Raw genomic sequence first — 24,131 nt, forward strand, 5'->3', positions numbered from 1 at the left:
TATCCATTTGTGTCTTAAATCAAAATAAAATCCAAAACATTTTGTATTTATGAAATATTATTACTGACCTACAAAGCACTGAATGGTCTCGCACTGCAGGACCCGAGCAAACGTTTCATTTTTTTTTTAAAGAGTGACCATGTCTACTTCCATCAAAAGGTGCAGTCTATTTGTTAGTACCTTGAACAGAGAATGTAGCAGCAGAAGGCAGAACTTTCTTTTACAAAACTCTACAATCATGGAACAGATTTAAAGGTGGGGTCTCCGATGTTTGAGAAATGCTTCAGAAAATGAGTCGGGACGACAAACTAAACAAAAATCAAAACAAACGTGTAGCCAATGAGCAGAAAGGGGCGTGTCTTGTCAATATGCGGCAGAGAGAGTGTTCAGTGCACGTGTGTGACATTAGCAGAAAGCGGTTTTAACATTGACATGGAGGATAAAAACAAAGAAAGAAAGCGAAGAACGGCTTAAGATAAGGCAAGCAGTAGGACGTGTTAATATAGGATCAGCTTTCCAGTGCTGGAGAGAACTGAAGGAGCGGGAATTTCCGTTGCCGTCCTTTGCATGATTATTCTTGTGTGTCATTTTTGCTTGTTTGTTTATCTGCAATCGTATTGTTCTTCCCTTCAGCTATGATAAAGACACATTTCTTTCCATTAGTTGCCTGGGTTACGTATGTATGTGTGGGCGGAGCTATCAATACAGGGGTGGGACCCATTTGGGTTAGGGACGTGTTTGTTTTGGTGATTTCAAATGTCAACATTGGCTTTCAAACAATGGAGACCCCACCTTTAATGTCTCACTGTCTCTAAAGTCTCACTGTTCAAATCTAGTCTAAAAAAATTGTCAATCCTTAAGGTTTCTTCAAATTTGCTATTCCAATTTTTTATATTTCTGGAAAGTTGTTGGAAATTGCTTTCCAAATAAAATTGAATTCAAATAATAAAAAAAAAAAAAAGTCATTTTTCTAAGGAAAAAATGAAGTAAATAAATAAAAAAACACCTATCAACATGCGAATTCCGATGTGAAATTTTTTGCGATTTCAAACATTTCAACAAATAATTTTACGAGAGCAAAAAAAAACAGATTTGTCAGAAACTCTGTCAACTGAGACACAAAGCGCTAATGCAACCTGCAGTATGTCATTTGTGTGTAATATTCTGTTGAGTAGTATTTATCTGGCTTACGTTTTGGCAGGACTTGATGTTGTGTCTGATTTTTGAGATGCACTTTTTATTTGTTTGTGGTCACATTTAACGTTATGGATAATATCCAGGGAACATCTGTGGGTTGTTTTTTGTTTTTTATCTATAGCTTTTTTTTGTTTTTGATGTAGGATTTTTCCTTCAGATGTCAATAACGCGTTTATATTTTGACTCTTTTAGCCCACTGCACCACATCAAGTCTCCCAGCAAACTTTACTTTATCATGATGCAATCAAACTGCAACTTAAAGACAAAATAAGAAATAAGCAGGTCGCCCTCGGAGGATAGAAAGTCTTTCTGTGCGATGATTGACGCGCTCAAGCTCACTCGAGCTCACACATTCCGAAGCCGGCATTCATTTTTTTTTACCGACCGAGTCAATCACCATAAATTAAATCCGACATCCTTCGCAGGATTTGACACTAAATTATTCCTTCATCACAGACAGACATCCGTCAGCACTGCGCAGATGCGGGATTTACATAGTAATGGGAACTCGTGCTCCGACTGAAGAACCTGATCGAGAGCCGGAGACGTGGAAAGCGCTCGAATTGAAATGCTTTATTTCTTTAATTACACGTGTGAATCGGAGGAGCTGATGACAGCCAGGAAACCGTCACTCCGATCCTCAGATCAGACACTCTAAGGACACGCCCCTGATGGGGAACACGTTCAGATGTAAATGAGGATTTAAAGAGTTCAATCTGCCTGATTCAAGTTCTTGCTGAGAATAGAAAGGCAGTCTCCAATGATGAATCCTGGATTCTGATTGGACAGAAGATGCTGATTCGTTTTCAGACACTAGTCCAGTGTCTGTGTTTTTCTGGAAATCTTCACAACAGAGGAGTTTACTGTATGCCGTTACTCAGTAGCATGATAGTTTTATCTTCTTTTTAATATATATATATTTTAAATTCTTTTTAAATAATTTTTGTTTAGTTTTTTTAATATGTTTTTATGAGGAAAGTGCACCAATATATGCCTGATATATATGATTGATTGGTTGATTGATTGATTGGTTGGTTGATTAAATGATTGATTGATTTATTGATTGATTGATTGGTTCTTTGATTGGTTGATTGATTTGTTGGTTGATTGTTTGATTGAGTGATTGGTTGGTTGAGGAATTTATAATATTCATTCATTCATTTTCTACCACTTATCCGAACTACCTCGGGTCACGGGGAGCCTGTGCCTATCTCAGGCATCATCGGGCATCAAGGCAGGATACACCCTGGACAGAGTGCCAACCCATCGCAGGGCACACACACAGTCTCATTCACTCACGCACTCACACACTACAGACCATTTTCCAGAGATGCCAATCAACCTACCATGCATGTCTTTGGACCGGGGGAGGAAACCGGAGTACCCGGAGGAAACCCCCGAGGCACGGGGAGAACATGCAAACTCCACACACACACAAGGCGGAACCCCGACCTTGGAGGTGTAAGGCGAACGTGCTAACCACTAAGCCACCGTGCCCCCCGAATTTATAATATACCACATGTATATTTTCAAATGACAAGAAACATCTCCTATTAAACCCTTCAGTTTGACAAATTTCCAAAGACAGGAAATAATAAGAGAGGAAAAAACGATTACTCTGCTGATCCTTGATAAACGAGCAGAGCTTCCTGCATAGCGAGTTTGAAAATAGCCTGGATAATGACAGGTCTGTGAGAAAAGCTGTCGCTGAATTCACTATGTTGTTGTTGTTTGCTGGTTATCATCCACTCATCTGGAACTTATCATGCTTTTTATTATGTGGCTGATTTTTATGAGTCACAGCAGATTTGCAAAATCGCCACAACGGTGTCCGGCTTTCTGACACATAGCACATTGCGAGCCGTCGCCTGGTCGATGCTGTCTGTAACATTGTGTGTGTGTGTGTGTGTGTGTGTGTGTGTGTGTGTGTGTGTGTGTGTACAATTATTTTCCACAGTACATTATTCAAGTTGCTGCTTAAAGTAAACATTTAATAACAACATGATCAATTCTCAAAATGATTCCTCAAACTGATTCTTTATTTCAGTATCAGTTTGTCCAAATCTTTAATAAAATAAATGCGCAGCGCCTTTATTTCAGTTCAGAGCAGCAATGTTGGCGTTTTAATGCTTTATATTTGTGGGAAAAAAACAATCTTAACTCAAGATTTATTACTGATGTGTCATTTGTGAAGGAACCGATTGACTCCGTCAGAGTGAAGCTTCACTACACGTTATATTACGCTGGCCGAGGCACCAAATATAGACATGTTTCCGGTCAGAGAATCGTATTTGCGTTGTCATATGCACCAATGTTATCTGTCGTAACGATATTTGTAATAATGGACTGACTATCCTCGAAATAAATGTCAGTGTTCTCACTACACAAACATAAAATAATCACACTTGTGGCATAGTGATGATACTTGCGTGGCTATTGCAAATTTTCTTGCAATCGATAAAGCACATGGAACTAATGATTAATTAGTTGAGTATTGATGACATCAAAATGTCATGAACAATATACACCAAATGCACATAATATGCACTTACAATGAAGAGTATTTGTCTTTCTGTGCGCAACACTGTGCAACCGTAATAGGAAAAACTTTGGTTCCTATGACGATTTTCTGAGCGAACTCGTTTGAGCGAACTCTTGAGAGTCGAGTCGAAATTCTGAAAAATGCTTTTGCTGAAAATTTGTTCAGTATGTTCTGTTATTCACCATGTGTGAGCATTCAGAGTCAGTATTCAGAGATTTAGTACAGTCCAAAAGCTCTTCATTTGATTTTTATTCAAATGATTCAAATCAGCCCTGTATTTAAACACAACAGATATAGTTGGATTATTTTTTGGAAAACTTTCGGATAACAAAACACCTCACAAAACATTCCAACATTTCAGCCGTTTTTGCACATATTGTACAATATTTCAGTCATTTGCTGTTTTTTGCACTGCTGTTAAGAAACTGTGTTCATTCTAATGCTCATTCATTCATTGATTCATTTTCTACCGCTTATCCGAACTACCTCGGGTCACGGGGAGCCTGTGCCTATCTCAGGCATCATCGGAAATCAAGGCAGGATACACCCTGGACGGAGTGCCAACCCATCACAGGGCACACACACACTCTCATTCACTCACACACTCACACACTACGGACAATTTTCCAGAGATGCCAATCAACCTACCATGCATGTCTTTGGACCGGGGAGGAAACCGGAGTACCCGGAGGAAACCACCGAGGCACGGGGAGAACATGCAAACTCCGCACACACAAGGTGGATGTGGGAATCGAACCCCAAACCCTGGAGGTGTGAGGTGAACGTGCTAACCACTAAGCCACCCTGCCCAACGCACTCTAATGTTACTGCACGAAATATTGTTTGAACATTCAGTATTCAATACAGTATATACACTGGTCGGTCGGCGCTGTTTCTGTTACTGTTTATTGTCTTTTGTGTATTACATTTTTTGTACTTTTTGTATTGTCTTGTAACTTTGTGTCTGCACTGTCTTTTGTCCTGCACTGTCTTGTCTGTCTTGTTTGTCTTGTCCTGCACAGTTTACACCAGGTAGCACAGTTGCACTTTATGTGGCTAAGACTACTTACAGGTCCTTAGCCCTGTCTTTGTTTTATGTAGCACCCTGATCCTAGAGAAACGTTGTCTCAATGTCACTGTGTACTGCAACAGCTATAGATGGTTGAAATGACAATAAAAGCTTCTTGACTTCACTTGACTTGACTTGGATGTAAGAGTTTTATCTCAATGGAGACACAAAATATCTTTGCATTTTGTTCAGATTTGATGCTCTAATCATGAAGCTCAGAGTGAGAATAAACCTCATTTTCATTTGCCTCAGCAACACATTGGCCTTGAGTTGCTCTGTTTTTTTTTGTATTAATCTTTTTCAAATGAAACATTTCAAAGAGTAAGAGATTTTTATTATTTGATCAGACCATTAGCAAGTGTGTTCTCAGTGAATCGGTGGTTCAGAGGTTGTTGGGGGTTTTTTTGGTAGAAAAATCCATTTCTTTTGAAGCTTTTTTTTGACCTTTGGTCTGACAGATAATTAACAAATCGTTTCCCGTTGTAGATGTTCAGTCTGTTCTTTATTAATGATCCGATTCGGCCCAGTATTTCTCAGGGACCAATTATTTTGTTTGTAAAGACCGCTAGTGCTAACACTGTGCTATAAAATCCCAGTGACTACACACCCTGCTCCCTTTTAAGCGACAGGCCGCTCCCAGGCTCTCGCTGAGAGGTTGATCCGTACTGAGATTTGCCTTTGAAAGATCGGTTCGGCTCTTCATTCACAGCTGTCTGCTTTCTGTTTGGTCTGTGTGTGAGTGTGTGAGAGCGAAAGAGAGAGAGAGAGAGAGATAGTGAATCTCGCTAAGACTTTTGGCCAAATTAATCACAGAGTTACCTTTTTTCTTCACATAATGCTAATGCACTAAATCCACACAAATCCATGTTTCCGCAGAAAAAATCTGGCACATGAGTCACTTATTATGAGAATCTTGACTCAGTCTGAACACGAAGGCTGAATGTCAATGTGTAGGCATATTTGTTTAGCATTGTGCCATGTGCTCTGACTTAGCCTTAGCATTTGCAAGTTGCACGTGTTAAAACATCTGTAACTATTGAATGCCAAAAACAATGGACATTGTCTCAAAGCAGCTTTACAAGAACATAACATGTTTATGCAAATTTATTTGAATTTATCCATAATGAGCAAGCCTGAGCTGAGGGTGGTGAGGAAAAACGAATAGTTTGCTAATATAAATTATTCTAAACAGTGGAGAGTTTGATTATAAATTTTGTCCGGTCTACAGTCACATACAGTCAATTGGAGTCGTGTAACCAGGAGCTCAACATCTGAGTTCATTATAGATTCAACACCAACTCCTCTGTGCCGAATCCTCGAAGTACTCAACACTGGAGATACTGTACAGCGTATGTAGAATTTTATTTTGTTTACTGCTTAAGAGGTTGTACTTCTAAATTAATAAATATAGCACAACCATGTAGTAGGCTACACTTCAGTCTAAATGAATTAATTTAAAAAAGTAACGGACAAACGCACCATATGGTAACGGTAACGGAGTTACTTTATTTAAACTGTAATGGGTTAGAGTATTGGGGCACGGTGGCTTAGTGATTAGCACGTTCGCCTCACACCTCCAGGGTTGGGTGTTCGATTCCCGCCTCCGCCTTGTGTGTGTGGAGTTTGCATGTTCTCCCCGTGCCTCGGGGGTTTCCTCCGGGTACTCCGGTTTCCTCCCCCGGTCCAAAGACATGCATGGTAGGTTGATTGGCATCTCTGGAAAATTGTCCATAGTGTGTGATTGTGTGAGTGAATGAGAGTGTGTGTGTGTGTGCCCTGTGATGGGTTGGCACTCCGTCCAGGGTGTATCCTGCCTTGATGCCCGATGATGCCTGAGATAGGCACAGGCTCCCCGTGACCCGAGGTAGTTCGTATAAGCGGTAGAAGATGAGTGAGTGAGTTAGAGTATTACAGGGAGTGCAGAATTATTAGGCAAATGAGTATTTTGACCACATCATCCTCTTTATGCATGTTGTCTTACTCCAAGCTGTATAGGCTCGAAAGCCTACAACCAATTAAGCATATTAGGTGATGTGCATCTCTGTAATGAGAAGGGGTGTGGTCTAATGACATCTACACCCTATATCAGGTGTGCATAATTATTAGGCAACTTCCTTTCCTTTGGCAAAATGGGTCAAAAGAAGGACTTGACAGGCTCCGAAAAGTCAAAAATAGTGAGATATCTTGCAGAGGGATGCAGCACTCTTAAAATTGCCAAGCTTCTGAAGCGTGATCATCGAACAATCAAGCGTTTCATTCAAAATAGTCAACAGGGTCGCAAGAAGCGTGTGGAAAAACCAAGGCGCAAAATAACTGCCCATGAACTGAGAAAAGTCAAGCGTGCAGCTGCCAAGATGCCACTTGCCACCAGTTTTGCCATATTTCAGAGCTGCAACATCACTGGAGTGCCCAAAAGCACAAGGTGTGCAATACTCAGAGACATGGCCAAGGTAAGAAAGGCTGAAAAACGACCACCACTGAACAAGACACACAAGCTGAAACGTCAAGACTGGGCAAAGAAATATCTGAAGACTGATTTTTCTAAGGTTTTATGGACTGATGAAATGAGAGTGAGTCTTGATGGGCCAGATGGATGGGCTCGTGGCTGGATCGGTAAAGGGCAGAGAGCTCCAGTCCGACTGAGACGCCAGCAAGGTGGAGGTGGAGTACTGGTTTGGGCTGGTATCATCAAAGATGAGCTTGTGGGGCCTTTTCGGGTTGAGGATGGGGTCAAGCTCAACTCCCAGTCCTACTGCCAGTTTCTGGAAGACACCTTCTTCAAGCAGTGGTACAGGAAGAAGTCTGCATCCTTCAAGAAAAACATGATTTTCATGCAGGACAATGCTCCATCACACGCGTCCAAGTACTCCACAGCGTGGCTGGCAAGAAAGGGTCTAAAAGAAGAAAAACTAATGACATGGCCTCCTTGTTCACCTGATCTGAACCCCATAGAGAACCTGTGGTCCATCATCAAATGTGAGATTTACAAGGAGGGAAAACAGTACACCTCTCTGAAGAGTGTATGGGAGGCTGTGGTTGCTGCTGCACGCAATGTTGACGGTGAACAGATCAAAACACTGACAGAATCCATGGATGGCAGGCTTTTGAGTGTCCTTGCATAGAAAGGTGGCTATATTGGTCACTGATTTGTTTTTGTTTTGTTTTTGAATGTCAGAAATGTATATTAGTGAATGTTGAGATGTAATATTGGTTTCACTGGTGAAAATAAATAATTGAAATGGGTATATATTTGTTTTTTGTTAAGTTGCCTAATAATTATGCACAGTAATAGTCACCTGCACACACAGATATCCTCCTAAAATAGCTAAAACTACAAACAAACTAAAAACTACTTCCAAAAATATTCAGCTTTGCTATTAATGAGTTTTTTGGGTTCATTGAGAACATGGTTGTTGTTCAATAATAAAATTAATCCTCAAAAATACAACTTCCCTAATAATTCTGCACTCCCTGTAGTTACTGTCAAAAGTAACTGTGTTACTAGTAACACGTTATTGCCCAACACTCTATTTTTGTTACATTTGCTGGAAACCCAGTATCAAGCTATATATTGAAGCATGGTGGTGGCAGCATGAAAGAAATTCTGTGCTAGTTCATGGCTAGCATGATAGCAGATCTCATTTCCATCTGCTAGCTAACTGGTCGCTAGATTTATAAAGTTTTGAGTTGTTTTATTGTTTTAACCTTCTGTCTAAATGCTAACATCGATTACACTGCAGAATTGCATTCGACACATTGGGATGTTGCTGTAAATGTAATTTCTGTAGTAAAAATGTGTGATTTGAGCGAAATAAATATGAAATAAATGTCATTTTGCTCCCACTGACAATAGCGAACCTTTTGTCCAGCTTTTGTCATTGTCTGGATTTGAATTACAGAACTATCAACCCTCTCTAAAAGAAGCTTGCTTGTGCTTTTCTTTCTTCTTCCGTGATTAAAATTCTGCAGAGAAGACCATAGAGGAGAAAGATATTCTCTCTCTCTCTCTCACACTCTCTCTCTCTCTCTCTCTCTCACAGTACTTTAATAGCCTTTTTTCTTCTCTCAGATTGAAACCAGGCCACACAGTCACTCAATAATGAAGCGACGGCAGCAAGAGGAAAGTCACGGGTCATCGGTGCGACTTCTGCTGCCCCTGGTGGCCCTTATTAACCGGGCTTTAACCGCATTCACTTCCAGGCTTCAGGTGTGCGAGTGCCACCACTGAGCTCCAGATTTACTCACAAAGCTAAATTCCAAGCTGGATAGAATAACAGATTTCTATTCAAGTAAATCCTCCTTGTGCTGTTCGATGAGTCGGAGCTGCTAGACAAAAAGCCAGTTTGTTAAGAAGAGGGACAGGGACAGATCTCTGAGGGGTGCTAGAGAACAGCAAAATAAAAAAAAAAATCAATAGCTACAATGGCATTTAAAAGTTTTAAAAGTTTTTTATTAACTGTATTTCCGAAATAAAAAATAGTAAGAATTTTTTTTCTTCTTTTTATTAAAAAAAAAAAAAAAAACTAACTAAATTTAAATTTCTTTTTTCCTATACATTAGTTTCTTAAGTATATGTATTTAACTACACATCTTTACGTGTTTGATTTTTCTTTTTTATTATTGCAATTTTAATGCAAGGTTTAATCACCTTCACTCCGCCTCAGTCCAGTTTGTCTGGGAAAAAATATGGTAAACCTGGTAAGTGACCAGTGCAGTTAGAGTGTTTTAGCCAAAAAGCACTGTGTTTTGAATGAAAACCAAAAAACACATAACACCAGGAGTGTTTTGACAGCAAGAAGAGTTAAATAAACTTTAGCTCTGCTACGTAAATCCTAACACCAGAGCTAAGAATCGGTTTATAAGCTTTAGACACAAGACTAAAGCTAACCTTTAACAGATATACCAACAATTCCTTTATTTACATCAAAAAGCTTAATATCTAAGCTTAATATCCAGATAGAGCTGGATTCTGTAAGAAGTGTTAAGCTTTAACTTTCCATTGATATTATTATTAGCATAGACTGGGTTTTGATTAGAAGAGCGTGTTTGTGCTAAACGTCCAGTCGAAATTGTTATCTCCAAGCACTCGTAGCTCGACTCAGCGTCCATCGTTCTGCATGATGCTGATTGTAATGACCCATGAGAGTCATTCTGCTGCTGGATGGAGAGAATCTACGGGAGTGCGAGGATCCTCTCGAATCCATCAGCCCCGTTCCGTGCGCCGTTTCTTTTGCCTTTTAAATTTTATAGCCTTGTAAACTTTGCCTCTCGACTAAACGATCTCTCTAAACAGCGCTGATTGTTGTGGATGAGTGGCTGGAGTGTCATCTCATCTCCTGATTTGTTCTAATGCAAAAGTTTTACGACGCATGATTTCACAAATTTAAAATAAAATAAAATAAACAATCAAGAAAAAGTTTGAGCAACTTTGAGCAATTCAAATAAGTAATGAGCAAAATGATTCGAACTGTTCTCACATTTTGGGAAAGGGGCGTGGTCTTAATTTCTGCTAACATTTTAAACACAGGCGATTCACAATAGCACCACCAGAGGGAGCTCTTCCAGGAACTTTAAACCTTTGCTTATTGGTTAGATTAGGTAGATTTCCTGGCAAATGCTTATCAAAAGCACAAAGATAAGTGCTAATTGTAAAGTCTTGCCATTTACTGGACATTATTTTTCAATGTAAAGCAAAAACAGAAGATGAAGTGTTGGTGAAAACTTAAGGTGCGTCCCAAATCACTTACCTACGCTCTATTCTATGCCATTTTTTTGTGTAAATAGTGTAGTGTAGTTTGTTCACATTGAAATCCTTCTTGAAAAAAAAATTCAAGATGGCTGATAACACTGACACTGATAATGACCTCCGAATTACAGAGAATTTACTTTTAAAAATGTTAAGAATTCAGCATTTCTTTTAAAGCTACTTCAGGTAAGTGAAAAAAAAAGTTTGACAATGTTACACTTCTAAAATTCATAGACTACTTAGTGCATAGTGTTAGTGCATAGTGTGTAGTATGTCATTTGGGATGCAGCAAGCTAGACTAGCTAACAAAAGTGCTTTGCCTTAAAAAGAAATATGATTACAGACTAAACACTGTGAATTTGTAGAAAAGTGAACAAATAGCTTTAATTTTTTTCTCCAGATCTCCAATCTTGGATCTGCTTCAGATGTGTGTCAGAGTCCTAGTTGCGTGGCTAATTTTACACATCTCACAGCTGAGGTTGTCAGTGCGAGCTGGAATAAACACAGCTGCTAACATGGAAATAGAAACGGTCTTCGCCTATAGAGAGACGTTTTTACTGCTGAACAATCAATTCAGGTGTCAAAATAAAAACAAAAACAAAAAAAGCACCAACAACAAAGTCCTCAGTGGGTTTAAAGAGCTGATGAGGTTGTGGAAGCTGATTTTTTAATTCCGAGCTAAGTGGGACAAAGTGTTAACCTCAGGCTGAGAGAAAAAGTGGAGCTGAAGCGAAAGAAAAGAGCAGATAAAATCCAAATACAAAACATTTCAGAAGATCTCAAATAATATCGGATTCGATGATCCCTAGAGCTGGTTAAAAATACCTTTTATGTATTTAAATATCATTCTGAAAAAAAAAAAAATTATTCATATTAAAAACAACCTCCAGGGTCAGGGTTCGATTCCCGCCTCCGCCTTGTGTGTGTGGAGTTTGCATGTTCTCCCCGTGCCTCGGGGGTTTCCTCCGGGTACTCCGGTTTCCTCCCCCGGTCCAAAGACATGCATGGTAGGTTGATTGGCATCTCTGGAAAATTGTCCATAGTGTGTGATTGCGTGAGTGAATGAGAGTGTGTGTGCCCTGTGATGGGTTGGCACTCCATCCAGGGTGTATCCTGCCTTGATGCCCAATAATAATGCCTGAGATAGGCACAGTCTCCCCGTGACCCGAGGTAGTTCGGATAAGCAGTAGAAAATGAATGAATGAATGAATGAATGAATAAACAACCAAAAACTACGGTTATGGTTAGGGTTAGGGTAAGGGTTAGAAGATGAATGAATGAATATTAAAAACAATTAAAAACATCAATTTACAGGAATAAAATAAAATTCTAAATATTACTTATCAGGTTAAAATTCATACAATTTTAAAGAAAATGTCTAAAGACTCTCATAAGATTGATTTAATAAATAAATAAATAAATAAATGCAGCGTAGCAGACTCCCATTTCCGAATACAGATACAGAAACAGAGTGTCATTGCGTAACATCGACATTTGACATCGAATCCATATGTTCAGCAAAAATCCAATTTGCAAACCCAAAATATGAAACCTGTCACCAGCAAAACAAACCTCCTGTATTTCCGTCCTTATTATTTGTTGCCTTCCGGTACCATATGTCGAGCCGCCTGGTAAGCAAAGCTAGCAAGCAACTGAAACACACTGAATTTATCACCGCTTAACGGTCCAGAACAGCCCTAGCGGCATATCTGGTGCACTGATTAGTGTGATGGAGTGGAGCGGTGGCAGGCATACGGCCGCAGCTGGAGCGGAATAGTCACTCTCTGCTTCCAAATGGCCATTACGTGCCCTGTGGCCTGTGTAGCCGTTGTGTCTGACTTTACACACTGGCCCTTAATGATGTGTCCCATTGTCCCGCACTGTCACAGCTAATAAACTCCAGCTAGCAGCACGTACGCTAGTCGACTGCTAACACGCCTCGAGCGTGCGGAGATGGCCGAGACGGGAAAGGCAAATTCCCAGGAATGGAACTTGGCGGAAAAATGAACGCATCCCTAACGTGTGCATTTCTGCATGAAACTTTATACTCGGTGCTAAGTTTCTATCAGTATATTTATGTTGATAATCCTTCAGGTGTTTTTAGTGTTTTTTTTTCTTTAACTTTCTGTGTTTTCTGCATTTTGTTTTGAAAATATGACGCGGTTGAAAACTGTTAAATTGTATGTTCAGAAATCACTTCTTATTTTCTGTACTATTACAACTTCATTATATTCTGTTTATAGTTTTGATCTACTACCTAGAATTCAGTTTAAAGTATTAAAAGATTTTAAACATTGCTTTTCAACTAACTAAATAAATAAATCTAAATTTATATTAGGAATAGAAAATGTACTAATTATCAATTCTGTTTTTTTTAAATTATTTTTTAATACTCAAATAAATATGACAATGCTATTACTATAACGTTTGAATTAACTGCTAATCAGTGAACATGAACCTGACTATTAAATGCACATTCTGTGTGTGTGTGTTATGAAGAACTTCCAGGCTTCTAACCTGAGCTGATTAGCATCCCAGATGGGTTGCACGCCTCAAGACTGTCACGCTGTGGCGCTAATTAACAGCAGCTCTCCAGGGAACGCTAACGGCCTCGTGCACACGCCATGTTTGGTCCTTATCCTTAGGCAAGTGTTGTTTTGATACACTATCACCAGAGCCATCCACATCTGCTTGCAATCGATGATGTTATATGCAGTACCTCAGCAAAAAATGTGATTAGGTTTTATTTAATGGGTGTTAATGATGTCTGAGAAGAGCGGACTGAAGAGGTAAAGGGTAAGGTGACTGCTAAACGCCATCCAAACCTCACTTCACTGCCCAGATTCTTTTTTAGAGAAGCTAATGAGAAAATTCTAGCAAGCCAAAAGAAAAGACAGAATCTTCATGGGACGTTGAGATCAGTGGTGATCAGTGACTGGTTGTAGGGATCAGTGGTGATCAGTGACTGGTTGTAGGGATCAGTGGTGAAGAGTGACTGGTTGTAGGGATCAGTGGTGAAGAGTGACTGGTTGTAGGGATCAGTGGTGATCCATGACCAGTTGTAGGGATCAGTGGTGATCTGTGACCGGTTGTAGGGATCAGTGGTGATCCGTGACTGGTTGTAGGGATCAGTGGTGAAACGTGACTGGTTGTAGGGATCAGTGTTGAAGAGTGACTGGTTGTAGGGATCAGTGCTGATCAGTCAATTGTTAAGAATAGTGGTGATCAGTGAGTGACTGTAGGGATCAGTGGTGATCAGTGGTAATTAGTGATTGGTTATTGGGAACAGTGATGATCACTGGGTGATTGTAGGGATCGGTGGTGATCACTGAGTGGTTGTAGGGATCAGTGATGTTCAATGTGTTGTTCTTGAAAACAGTGGTGATCAGTCAATTGTGAAGAACAGAGTTGTGTAAATCATTGAGTGATTTTAGGGATCGGTGGTGATCAGTGATTTTTAGGGGAACAATAGTGATCAGTGATTGTTGGAATCAGTGGTGATCAGCGAATGATTGTTGGGAACAGTGGTCATTAGTGAGTGGTTGTAAGGATCAGTGCTGATCAGTGAGTGATTGTAGGGATAAATTGTGACCTGTGATTGGTTTTTGGGAACAGTGGTGATCAGTGATTGGCCATAGATATGTTTTATTTATTTATTTATTTTGGTATCTGGTTCAATGTTTCACTTTTTATATGCAGTACTTGTATTCGGATTATGTAAAGTCCTTGAAGGTGGGAGGGGCTTCAAATTCCATAAATATAAAGGTAATAATCTAAATGTCCTGGGTTAGTTTAACAGTCCACGAGGGGTTAATTATTTGGGTTTGTACATCACTGCTGCTTTTCCAGCAGCGAAGCATGGAAGAGCTTCCTGCCTTGTCTCGTTGTTTTTCTCACAATCACCAGAGTTTCACTGCAGGATGCTAATCTGACACACAGCGGGACTGACCGAGCGCTAGTTTGTCATTTCCGCTCACTCGGGATGGTGCCCGAGTTGAGACAGCGGCTTTCTGTCTGCTTTGCTTGTTTTATGTTTGCTAAGTAGAATAAATGCATCTTGACATACTGTATACTACAGTATACATACTTTACGCTAACACTAGTGAAGCAAAGAACCTGTCTTAATAAATCAATTATTTAAACATTTCTATAAAAGTAGTACGATGACACAGGAAAGAGCTTTTCATTTCATCTACAGCCATAACGTTTTCTATAGTAAACGATTCAGCAAGAGACCTTTTAAAAGATCAGTATAGCATTGAATTACAGCAGGTAATGCTAAAAGCACATTGAACCATGACCCTTAAATTGAATTGTATCCTTTGTTCCTTAAATTATGTATTGAATTAAGAAACCCGACTCTGTGGAGTCTTTCAGGAAACCTGACCGAGTGAAACCTACAAGAATAAAGACCCTGAATGATCAAATCTTTTATGAAATATCTCACTATATATCACTGATCACCACTATTCTTATAACAATTGACTGACCACCACTGAGCCCTAAAACTACTCACTAATCACCACTGATCCCTATAATCACTCACTGATCACCAAACATAAAAAATAGTATTCTTTTAAAATTAAATCTAAGATATATATAAAACATTGTATGTTAGAAAAAAAAAATATTATTTGTATTGAATCTAAAAGTGAATATAATTTAAATATAACATTAATGATTAATGATATATATATATATATATATATATATATATATATATATCATTAATCATTAATGTTATAATTTAAATATAACATTAATGATTAATGATATATATATATATATATATATATATATATATATATATATATATATATATATATATAAATTTAATTAATAATGTTGCTTATAATAATGTTGTTTGTTTCTCAGACACACACACACACATACTTGAGTACACATTTTAGGCAAAAGTGTTTTAATTTCTATTCCATACTACAAGTACTTACAATATTTACAGTTAAAAAAAAAAGAAAAAAGAAAGCAACCAAACAATCAAAACAAATTAATCAGTAAAGTTTTTTTTTTGTTGTTTTTTTCTTCCAGTAGAATCAGTGTACAGTCTCATCCACCTGAATGTAGCACCTACCACTGCACTGGCTTTTGATTTGATTTACACTCTCATTAGTTCTTTGTTATTGATGCTTTCTCATATCCTCATATCCGGTCACGTCACAAAGAAAAATGAAAACGATCTAAGCGTACGCTATGTCATTTCAAGTTATTTTAGAGGTAGGCTACGGCTAGGCTTATCAGTATTGTTGAATTAAAGACTTGGTGCTCAATAAGACTCAAATTAAAAAAGGATTAAGACGGATCAAGAATGTGAGGAAAATAGTACTGCAGTGGAAAGATATTTTATGTATATATATATATATATATATATATATATATATATATATATATATATATATATATATATGTATGTATGTATATATATTTATATACATATATATATATATATATATATATATATATATATATACATATATATATATATATATACATATATATATATATATATATATACATATATATATATATATATATATATATATATATATATATATATACATAAATAGAGAGAGCGCGATCTTAAATTGTTTTAGTGTTAAAAACTAACTCTGGGTTGAAAACAGTGAAAAAAATACAAATTAAATTAAAACAAACAAAAAAAGTTTTTCTCCAACAAGAATTTCTCATTTTAAAAATAAATCATTAAAAAAACATATTACCATATTTTTTTGGACTATAAGTAGTGACTAATACTTTATAAATTGCCATTTTTTTTTGTTTTAAAGTTTTGCTATTCTCTGGCTAAAATAATAAGACAGCTACAACAGCTACACAAACTACAAAGTATTTTTTATACTAGTTCCTAATAATTGGATTTAACTGATACTTCACATTGGAACCGATTGAATAACGATAATTAACGGTAATAATTAACGATCACAAACTCGAAATGTTCTCCAAGCAAGATCGTCTCACAAATTGTACTGACGGCGTGAAAGGTGAGTGAGGAAGGGGTGGAGCTTCTGGGGAGGTTAGTTAATAACGATGGGTCAAATCACCTATGCAACTGTCAATCATTCCAGATTCATATGGCAATTGATTCATCTGTTGTTTTTATTAAGAGGTTGGGCCTTGGGAAAGAAAACCAACATGTTTTTGAGATTTAAAGATACTTTTATATGATTGTTTTAACTTTACTTGACTTCCCTAAAAACATCTATGACTATAAATTTGATTTTGTAAAATTATTTACTGCAATTTTGGGTCAAAGTTAGGTCAAAGGAAAACGTTTTCTTTAGCTAGCTAGCCACCGACATGTGTGACTGGGTTACAGTTTGAAAGTAAGTCATTTCTAATTTGCATTCTAAAAGAAATCAGGCACATTTTCACAAGTGTAATGGTTGATTTTCGTTCAATTTACGATTTTATGTCGTGAACTTTAATTTTGTAATCTAATGGCAAATATTTTGAACGTGAACGATTTCTCTAGAAGATTTAGCTTCATGTTTTTCTTGTACTTTGTCAAAACCTATTGTCCAAAAAAATAAAATTAATTAAAAAAAAAAAAAAAACTGTAAGCATAAACAGTTGCCAAATAAATGTAAAGAAATAATAAAGTTGCCAAATAAAAACTATTTGGGAAAAAAGTATAATTATTTTTATTACCTCCTATTGTTTCCCGTCTCTTATTTACACTCGCGGCTGTACATGGGTATTTTTTGGAACACTGTTTTGTTTATATTGCTAATAAACAAGATTGATTTAGGAGTTTTACGTTAACGTTTTAAAACTATTGCTTCAAAATTCAATAAGATGGCCCAAGTCGTCATCAGCAAAACATAGTGTTGCTAAGCGTGAATGTTCTAAAAGTGGCAGCTGAAATTTTGTACTTTTAATATTCAGTCGAGATGCATGTTGAAAAGAGATCGCTTAATCAAGGAAACATTCCAAATGTTCTCCAAAACGTTCCTGAATTATTATTATTATTATTATTATTATTATTATTATTATTATTGCAAATTTGCTAATGTAGAAAAAACCTCACGCAGTAAAATCAGTAGTTCATTAGTGAAAAAAAAGAAAGAGATGGCATCATTTGTATAAAGAATTGTAAAAATTCTGTTTGTCCATCTCATATTGGCGTTAGACGAGCGACCCCGCCCGGCTCTGAGCGGGAACCATGACAGGTACTGCGCCCATGCGCTCCAGCGCTGCTTGGCTGACGGCGTACGAATGCGTACGGCTCGGCAAGTGTGTTTGTGCGGAGCCAGAAGTAGGTGGGGGTGTTGTGGGTGGAGCTCGCTGAGTCAACGAACCGTTGCTGCGTGTAACAATAGGCGCAGAATTGGCAGTGACCACCAGAGTCTTGGGAGCTGGGAGAGTGTGGCCTCCATTTGCATAGCCTACCCCGCCTCCAGCACCAGTCCCGACCCCAGTTGTGAAGTTTTGCCCATCGTAGCGAGTGTAGGAGTTGGCGTCGTAGCTGGCTTTGGCGTTGTGCCAGTAGCGGCTGTTGTAGGTGTTGGTGGAGGTGAGCGTGTCATTCTCCGAGGACGAGGCGTCCGCCTGGAACGCTTTCACCGACGACGACCTCTTTGGCGGAAGATCGTCCTCTCTGAAAAATGTTCCGGAACAATCTCACTTCTGTGATTTATTTGTGATTAAGTTGCTTCACAACAAAAAATCAATAAGTAGTTAATGGAAAAACATATTTTTTTTCTTCATCTCGACTCAGATTCTCATAATAAGAAAAAAAAAGAGATTAATTTTTTCAAAAATCTATCTGTATTTTTTTTTTGCTCTGTCTATCAATAGTCTTGAAGGAGAAGTCAGCGCTCAGTGAGAATCGCTGTAGTCACAAATTAAAAAGGGATTAACAAATAATACTGCAGTGCAAACAATAAAGATGAATTTTTTTAAAGCGAAATCAGAGGTGGAATTAGTCTGAGCTTTAATATGTTTTTTGTTTGTTCAGGTAAATCCTGAGTGAAAAAAAAAATCTGCATTAAAAAAAAAAATAAAAATTGGGTCTTAATTTTAAACACATTTAAAATCATGCAAATGTTTCTGTGGCTAAAACCAAACAGAAAACCTATAACAAATTTCGACATCCTACTCCTGTGTGTATGTTGAGTGATAAGTATCAAACATGTCTACAGCAGAGCTGACTGACTTTCAGACACCTTGTAAAGGGTGCCATTAGTTTTGAACAAATGTGTGTTGAAGTGTAAAGCATGAATTCTGCTTATAAAGCGAGTAAAAGTAAGGGTGGGTTATAGCTACCAGTTATTGTAGAATATAGAAGTCATCAGTAACAAACAAATAAAGGGTTAGGGGTTAGGGATAGGATTAGGGTTATGGGTTAAAGTTAGGGATTATGGTTAAGGGTTAAGGTTAGGGTTAGGGGTTAAATGTAAAAAAAAATTGTACACAATGAACAACAAAAAGAAGAAAATACAATCTGTGGTTCTCACCTGATTTCATTGGGGATGTCATCGTCTTCATAGCGGTTTTTGTTCCTCCAGTAGAAAAGCGTAACGATCACCAGCAGAGCAAAAATCACAGCCGCGAGGACGCCGGAGACGACGGTTCCAGCGATGAGACCTGCGCTCTGGGGCTGAGCTGCACATCACACATACATCAAGATTAACACGTGTACGTGTAAAATACATACATGCAGGCCCGGCTCCATATATGAGATGAAAGGTGGGCCAAGTGATGTTAATACCATAATGAAGGGTGTTAATACCATAAAACTATAGTTTTAATACCATAGATTTAAGACAATTGTTAGGGTTGTTTGTTATTGTTGTGTTTTCTTCATTTTTAATTTTTTTTGTACTTTTGTGCTTTTGACACCATCGGAAGCTGCAGATGAACTCAACTCATCCATTTCTCCGACCTCATTGCCGCAAATGGATGAAGAGGTGGTAGCTGTGTCCTGGAGCGCTAAAGTGGTTTTCTTTTGTCCTTTCGGAACAAGAAATCTGTACATGTTGTATTTTATTAGGCTATATACAGTATAGTGTGTTAATCAAGTTCACTAACAGTTCTAATAAAGTTATTGTGACTGTCGTTTATTGCTTTATAAACACGTCCGTTTACCTCAAAGGTTGCATGAATGTGAATGAATGAGCTAAGTCTGTCTGTCTGTCTAGGAGGGGAACAAAGGGGGTTGGGCAGAAATGAGAAAATAACGTATCTCCAACTGAATTGAATATCGCACCAATTTTGTGATTGGCTGTTATGTGGTGTGGGGCCAGGGTGGGCCAGGCCTCTGATTGGGTGGGCCAGGCCCACTCTGGGCCCCCCGTGGAGCCGGGCCTGCATACATGTGTAAAATTAAGAAGATCTCATATTCCCTATAAAACACTGTGTTTTAACTTCTTTCGTTCATTCCTCTATACGCAGTTTTATGTGTGAAACAGAACAGTACCTAGACGGCACTGTTTATAGAATACGGACATTGGAGAGTCGTCATTCATTCATTCATTTATTTATTCATTCATTATTCATTCATTAGAATTGGTGAGGTAATAATAATAATAACGCAACAGTTTGAACGTCAAGTTTGTAAGTTTGTAGTGCTGAAGAAATTAAATCCCTTTAATCAATCAAATGTAGGTTTACTCATAAATAGATTAATACACTTTTGTTATTTAGAGTTATGTTGTAATTAATATGTGAGTCATAGTCTCAGGGGTAAAGACCCTCATCCCTAGGGCAAGGGCCCTGTTCGATAACCAGGATCAGAAAATTATGGATATCAGAAAACAAAATTACCGCAATATAATATTGAATGAAATATCAAGATCAGCTGATACTCAAGAAAGGTTTCTCACCGTAATTAACATAATCAGGATGTTAATTAATAATCAAGATTCAGATGCCGATTTTAATAAATAGATGAAAGCGTGACTCACGTGTAACCACCTGCACGTTGAGTTGACACGTGCTGGTGCCGATGGCGTTGGAGGCGGTACACTGATACACACCCGACGTCCCCACGCTGATGTTCTTCAGACTCACCGTACCCTGCATCTGATCTGATCATCATCATCAGCAGCAGCATCATCATCATCAGACATGAAACAAATTGAACCATGCAAATTTAGACAAAACAAAAACAAAAGAACAAGATGAAAACCAAATGAAAACATGATTATGTATTTGTTTGTTTGCTGGTTTTTGTTTTGTCTGTGTATTATATTTATTTACAAAAACAATGTTCGGTACCAAAAATATAGACATGTGCATGAAATAATAATTATGTAAATTAAGGAAAAGATAAAATGAAATGAATAAATAAAAGGAATAAATCATTCAAGTCTATTCATTTATTTTTTTAAGAAAATAAGAAAAGAAAGCAACCTTACATGCATAAAAATGAAGTGATTCACTGAAAAGGACTAAACTTATCTGAATTCTAATAGCTTAAGTAAAACATGAAGTAAATAATTTAAAAGAATCATTTTTGTAACTTTATTTATTTATGTAAAAGGTTAACCGAAGTTCAAAATTGTAGACATTCATACATGCATGTGGGTTAATAAATACTAAGATTTAAATATTTTTTATTGTTCTTATATAATAATAATAATAATAATAATAATAATAATAATAATAATAATAATAATGTGAAGTATAAAACAAATGCAGATACACAAGAAACACAAAATTGTAATGAATATCTAGATCATTTGCGGCACAAAGAGTGATATTTTTTGTGATATTTAGAATACATTTTACTAATATTAGTAACAGATACTAACAAAAAGCTAACAAGAAGCTAGAAACAGTCTGACACTAAAAAATGAAAATCGAGTTGAATTTAACTGCTATTCTAAATCTGTCCACTAGATGGTGGTACAGCAATACTCATGAAAATCCCACACGCTTCTTTCATAAACATACATTTCAAAGAAAAATAATGACCATATAATGTGACAACATACACACACACGCACACACACACACACACACACACACACACACACACACACACACATATATATATATATATATATACAGGGCTCTCAAGTTTTGAAGACAGGTAAGCGTGACATCTCCAATTAAAACAAAGTATTTGTTTAATTTTCATTTATTAATTTGTGTGTGTGTGTGTGAAAGAGAGAGAGAGAGAGAGAGAGAGAGAGAGAGAGAGAGATTATGACTGGTGGTGTTTATTGTAAGTGTTTTGTTGCTCCCATTTAAAACAGTTCAAGCCCAGACATTTTTAGTGTCATGATTGAGGACAATGTCCCGTCCAGAGACAAACTGTTTCGTGTTGAGGTTTTGTTCAAACCGACCATCGAAAATACCCTCTCTAATGAATGTTTTGTTTTTCATTGGTTGTTGCGTTAAATCTTACCCAGATACAATAGTGCTATTTTCTCATTGGCTATTGTGTAGCCTCTTTTTTTGATTGGCTGATAAGTGTCAGGCTCGACTAAGAACTCCAGAGGAGACGCGCTTGATTCCTGCCCGGTTCCATAGAGACAGCAGTGCGGACTGATACATTTTGAGCGCTGCGGCTTATTAAATATATGATAAAAAGTTTTTCTGCATGAGAAATACAATGTGTGACGGGAGAGCAGGAGAAAAGACCGAAATGCGTGACTGTCACTCTCAATGCGTGATACTTGACAGCCCTGTATATATACATACATACATACATACATACATACATACATACATACATACAGTACATACAGTACATACATATACATATACATATATATGTACATACACACACACACACTATATATATATATATATATATATATATATATATATATATATATATATATATATATTATTATATGTATAATATATATATATATATATATATAATAATATATATTATTATTATTAATAAAGTACACACACACACACACACACCTTGCATGGAACCGAGCGGGAGTTTGGGGATCGACTCCAGTTTCTCCCATGAGTACGTTGGCGTCGGAATTCCCTCTTCAGAACCACAGAGGAGCGTGACATCACTGCCGACGTCCAAAGAACCCTGGATGCGACACACGGGCAAAGATGGAGGGACTGCAGAGGGGGAGAGAGAGAGAGAGAGAGAGAGAGAGAGAGAGAGAGAGAGAGAGAGAGACAGAAAGACAGAGAGAGAGAGAGAGAGAGAGAGAGAGAGAGAGAGAGAGAGAGAGAAAGACAGAGAGAGAGAGACAGAGAGAGTAAGAGACAGACAGAGAGAGAGAGAGAGACAGACAGAAAGAGAGAGACAGACAGACAGAGAGGGAGAGACAGAGAGAGAGTGAGAGAGAGATTTTTTTTACAACACTATTTACACAAGTCACATATAAAAATTCAGGGTAACTTAATAACTTAATAAATAAATAATTAAATATGTGTTAAAATGGTTTCATAATTGAGTAAAACGAGTGATTACTTTCATTCTGGTGCAAAGTTTACTTCTCCTTCTTCAACAGAGCACAAACCATTCTCCTAACACCACACACATTTAAACACATCCACATCATTCATACTTCTGTAAAAATTCAAATCAATTCAAATTCTTGATTTTATCAGGATTTTTAACATATTATGGCCTCACAGTCAGTGTTCTGTGCAATCAGTTTTTTCCAGCTCAGGTATATTGCCATCTTCGCTTGACCGATGATAAAGCTAACCAGTTGGCACCTAAACCTGTGTTTCCTAATGTATTTAAAACCAAAAATAAAATCCTGAACAGTGAAATCAACATAAAATGATCTCAAAATGCTCCGTAAAAACACAAACAGTGACTGTAACCTGGAGCATTGACTAAAAGCATGAAAAACTGTTTCTCTCTGTGAACAAAAAGGACAGTCATGTGCAAAATAAAAGAGTTCACAGAGATAATACATGTAAAATCCTCCACTGGAGGTGAGCAGCTCTTTATGGTAACGGTGGTTTATACAGTGCTCTCCACTCTGGTTTAATATCAGCATTAAATCCCAAAACACTTCTCCATGGGGTGTCTAACCTCCCACTCAGCTTTTTCTTATTTAAAACCTTAACACAGGCTCTGTAGAGCAGCTTCCCCATCACTGACCCAAAGTCCATCTCCCCTTCACCCCGGCACTCCAGGAGGGGACCCTCACACCCATCGAGGTCAGGAGCGATGTTCAGCTGGGAAAGGGTTCATTTCTCTGCAGGCCCAGCATCTGTGTGATGATAATCCAGCAGCCGGACACACTCCTCTGATGTTAGTGCAGATCCCCATTGTGTAGGAGTTGATAGGTCCATGCGTTTTGTCAGTCTCATACACACTGCCAGGTCCTCTGCCCTCGACAACTCTGACCCCGTGATGTTCACAAGCTCCCGGATCGCCACAATGCCAGATCAGATTAGAGTTCTGGACAGTGCATGAACGGTCACACTGGAGATGTCCAGTCGCCCACCGTACACCAGAGGCTATATGTTTGATAGCCTTTGTTCTGTTTTTTAAAAACATTGGTAAAACATTGGCAATTCCGAGATGTCCAGCATTTTTGTGTCCATTAAAAACAAGGCTCTGTCTAGCCCAGTCCTTCAACTGTGCGTAATAATCC

At 37.8% G+C, this 24,131-nt stretch overlaps 2 protein-coding genes across 2 annotated transcripts in view; one reads left to right on the plus strand and one right to left on the minus strand.

Annotated features, from left to right (window-relative positions):
* LOC132857816 (eukaryotic translation initiation factor 4 gamma 1-like) overlaps positions 1 to 24,131 on the plus strand; it is a 796,411-nt gene that overhangs the window by 202,510 nt on the left and 569,770 nt on the right. The gene's annotated exons all lie outside the window — the stretch shown is intronic.
* The window catches only part of igsf11 (immunoglobulin superfamily member 11), a 78,372-nt gene continuing 70,398 nt past the window's right edge, over positions 16,158 to 24,131 (minus strand). The window contains exons 4-7 of the mRNA XM_060887890.1: positions 22,474 to 22,629; positions 20,496 to 20,618; positions 19,047 to 19,194; positions 16,158 to 18,187 (exon numbers count right to left, since the gene is read on the minus strand). Coding sequence (XP_060743873.1) covers positions 17,716 to 18,187; positions 19,047 to 19,194; positions 20,496 to 20,618; positions 22,474 to 22,629 — 899 coding nt within the window. The 3' untranslated portion in view covers positions 16,158 to 17,715. The remainder of the gene's footprint in view (positions 18,188 to 19,046; positions 19,195 to 20,495; positions 20,619 to 22,473; positions 22,630 to 24,131) is intronic.

Source organism: Tachysurus vachellii, chromosome 15 (genome assembly GCF_030014155.1).
Source record: "Tachysurus vachellii isolate PV-2020 chromosome 15, HZAU_Pvac_v1, whole genome shotgun sequence".
NCBI lineage: Eukaryota > Metazoa > Chordata > Actinopteri > Siluriformes > Bagridae > Tachysurus > Tachysurus vachellii.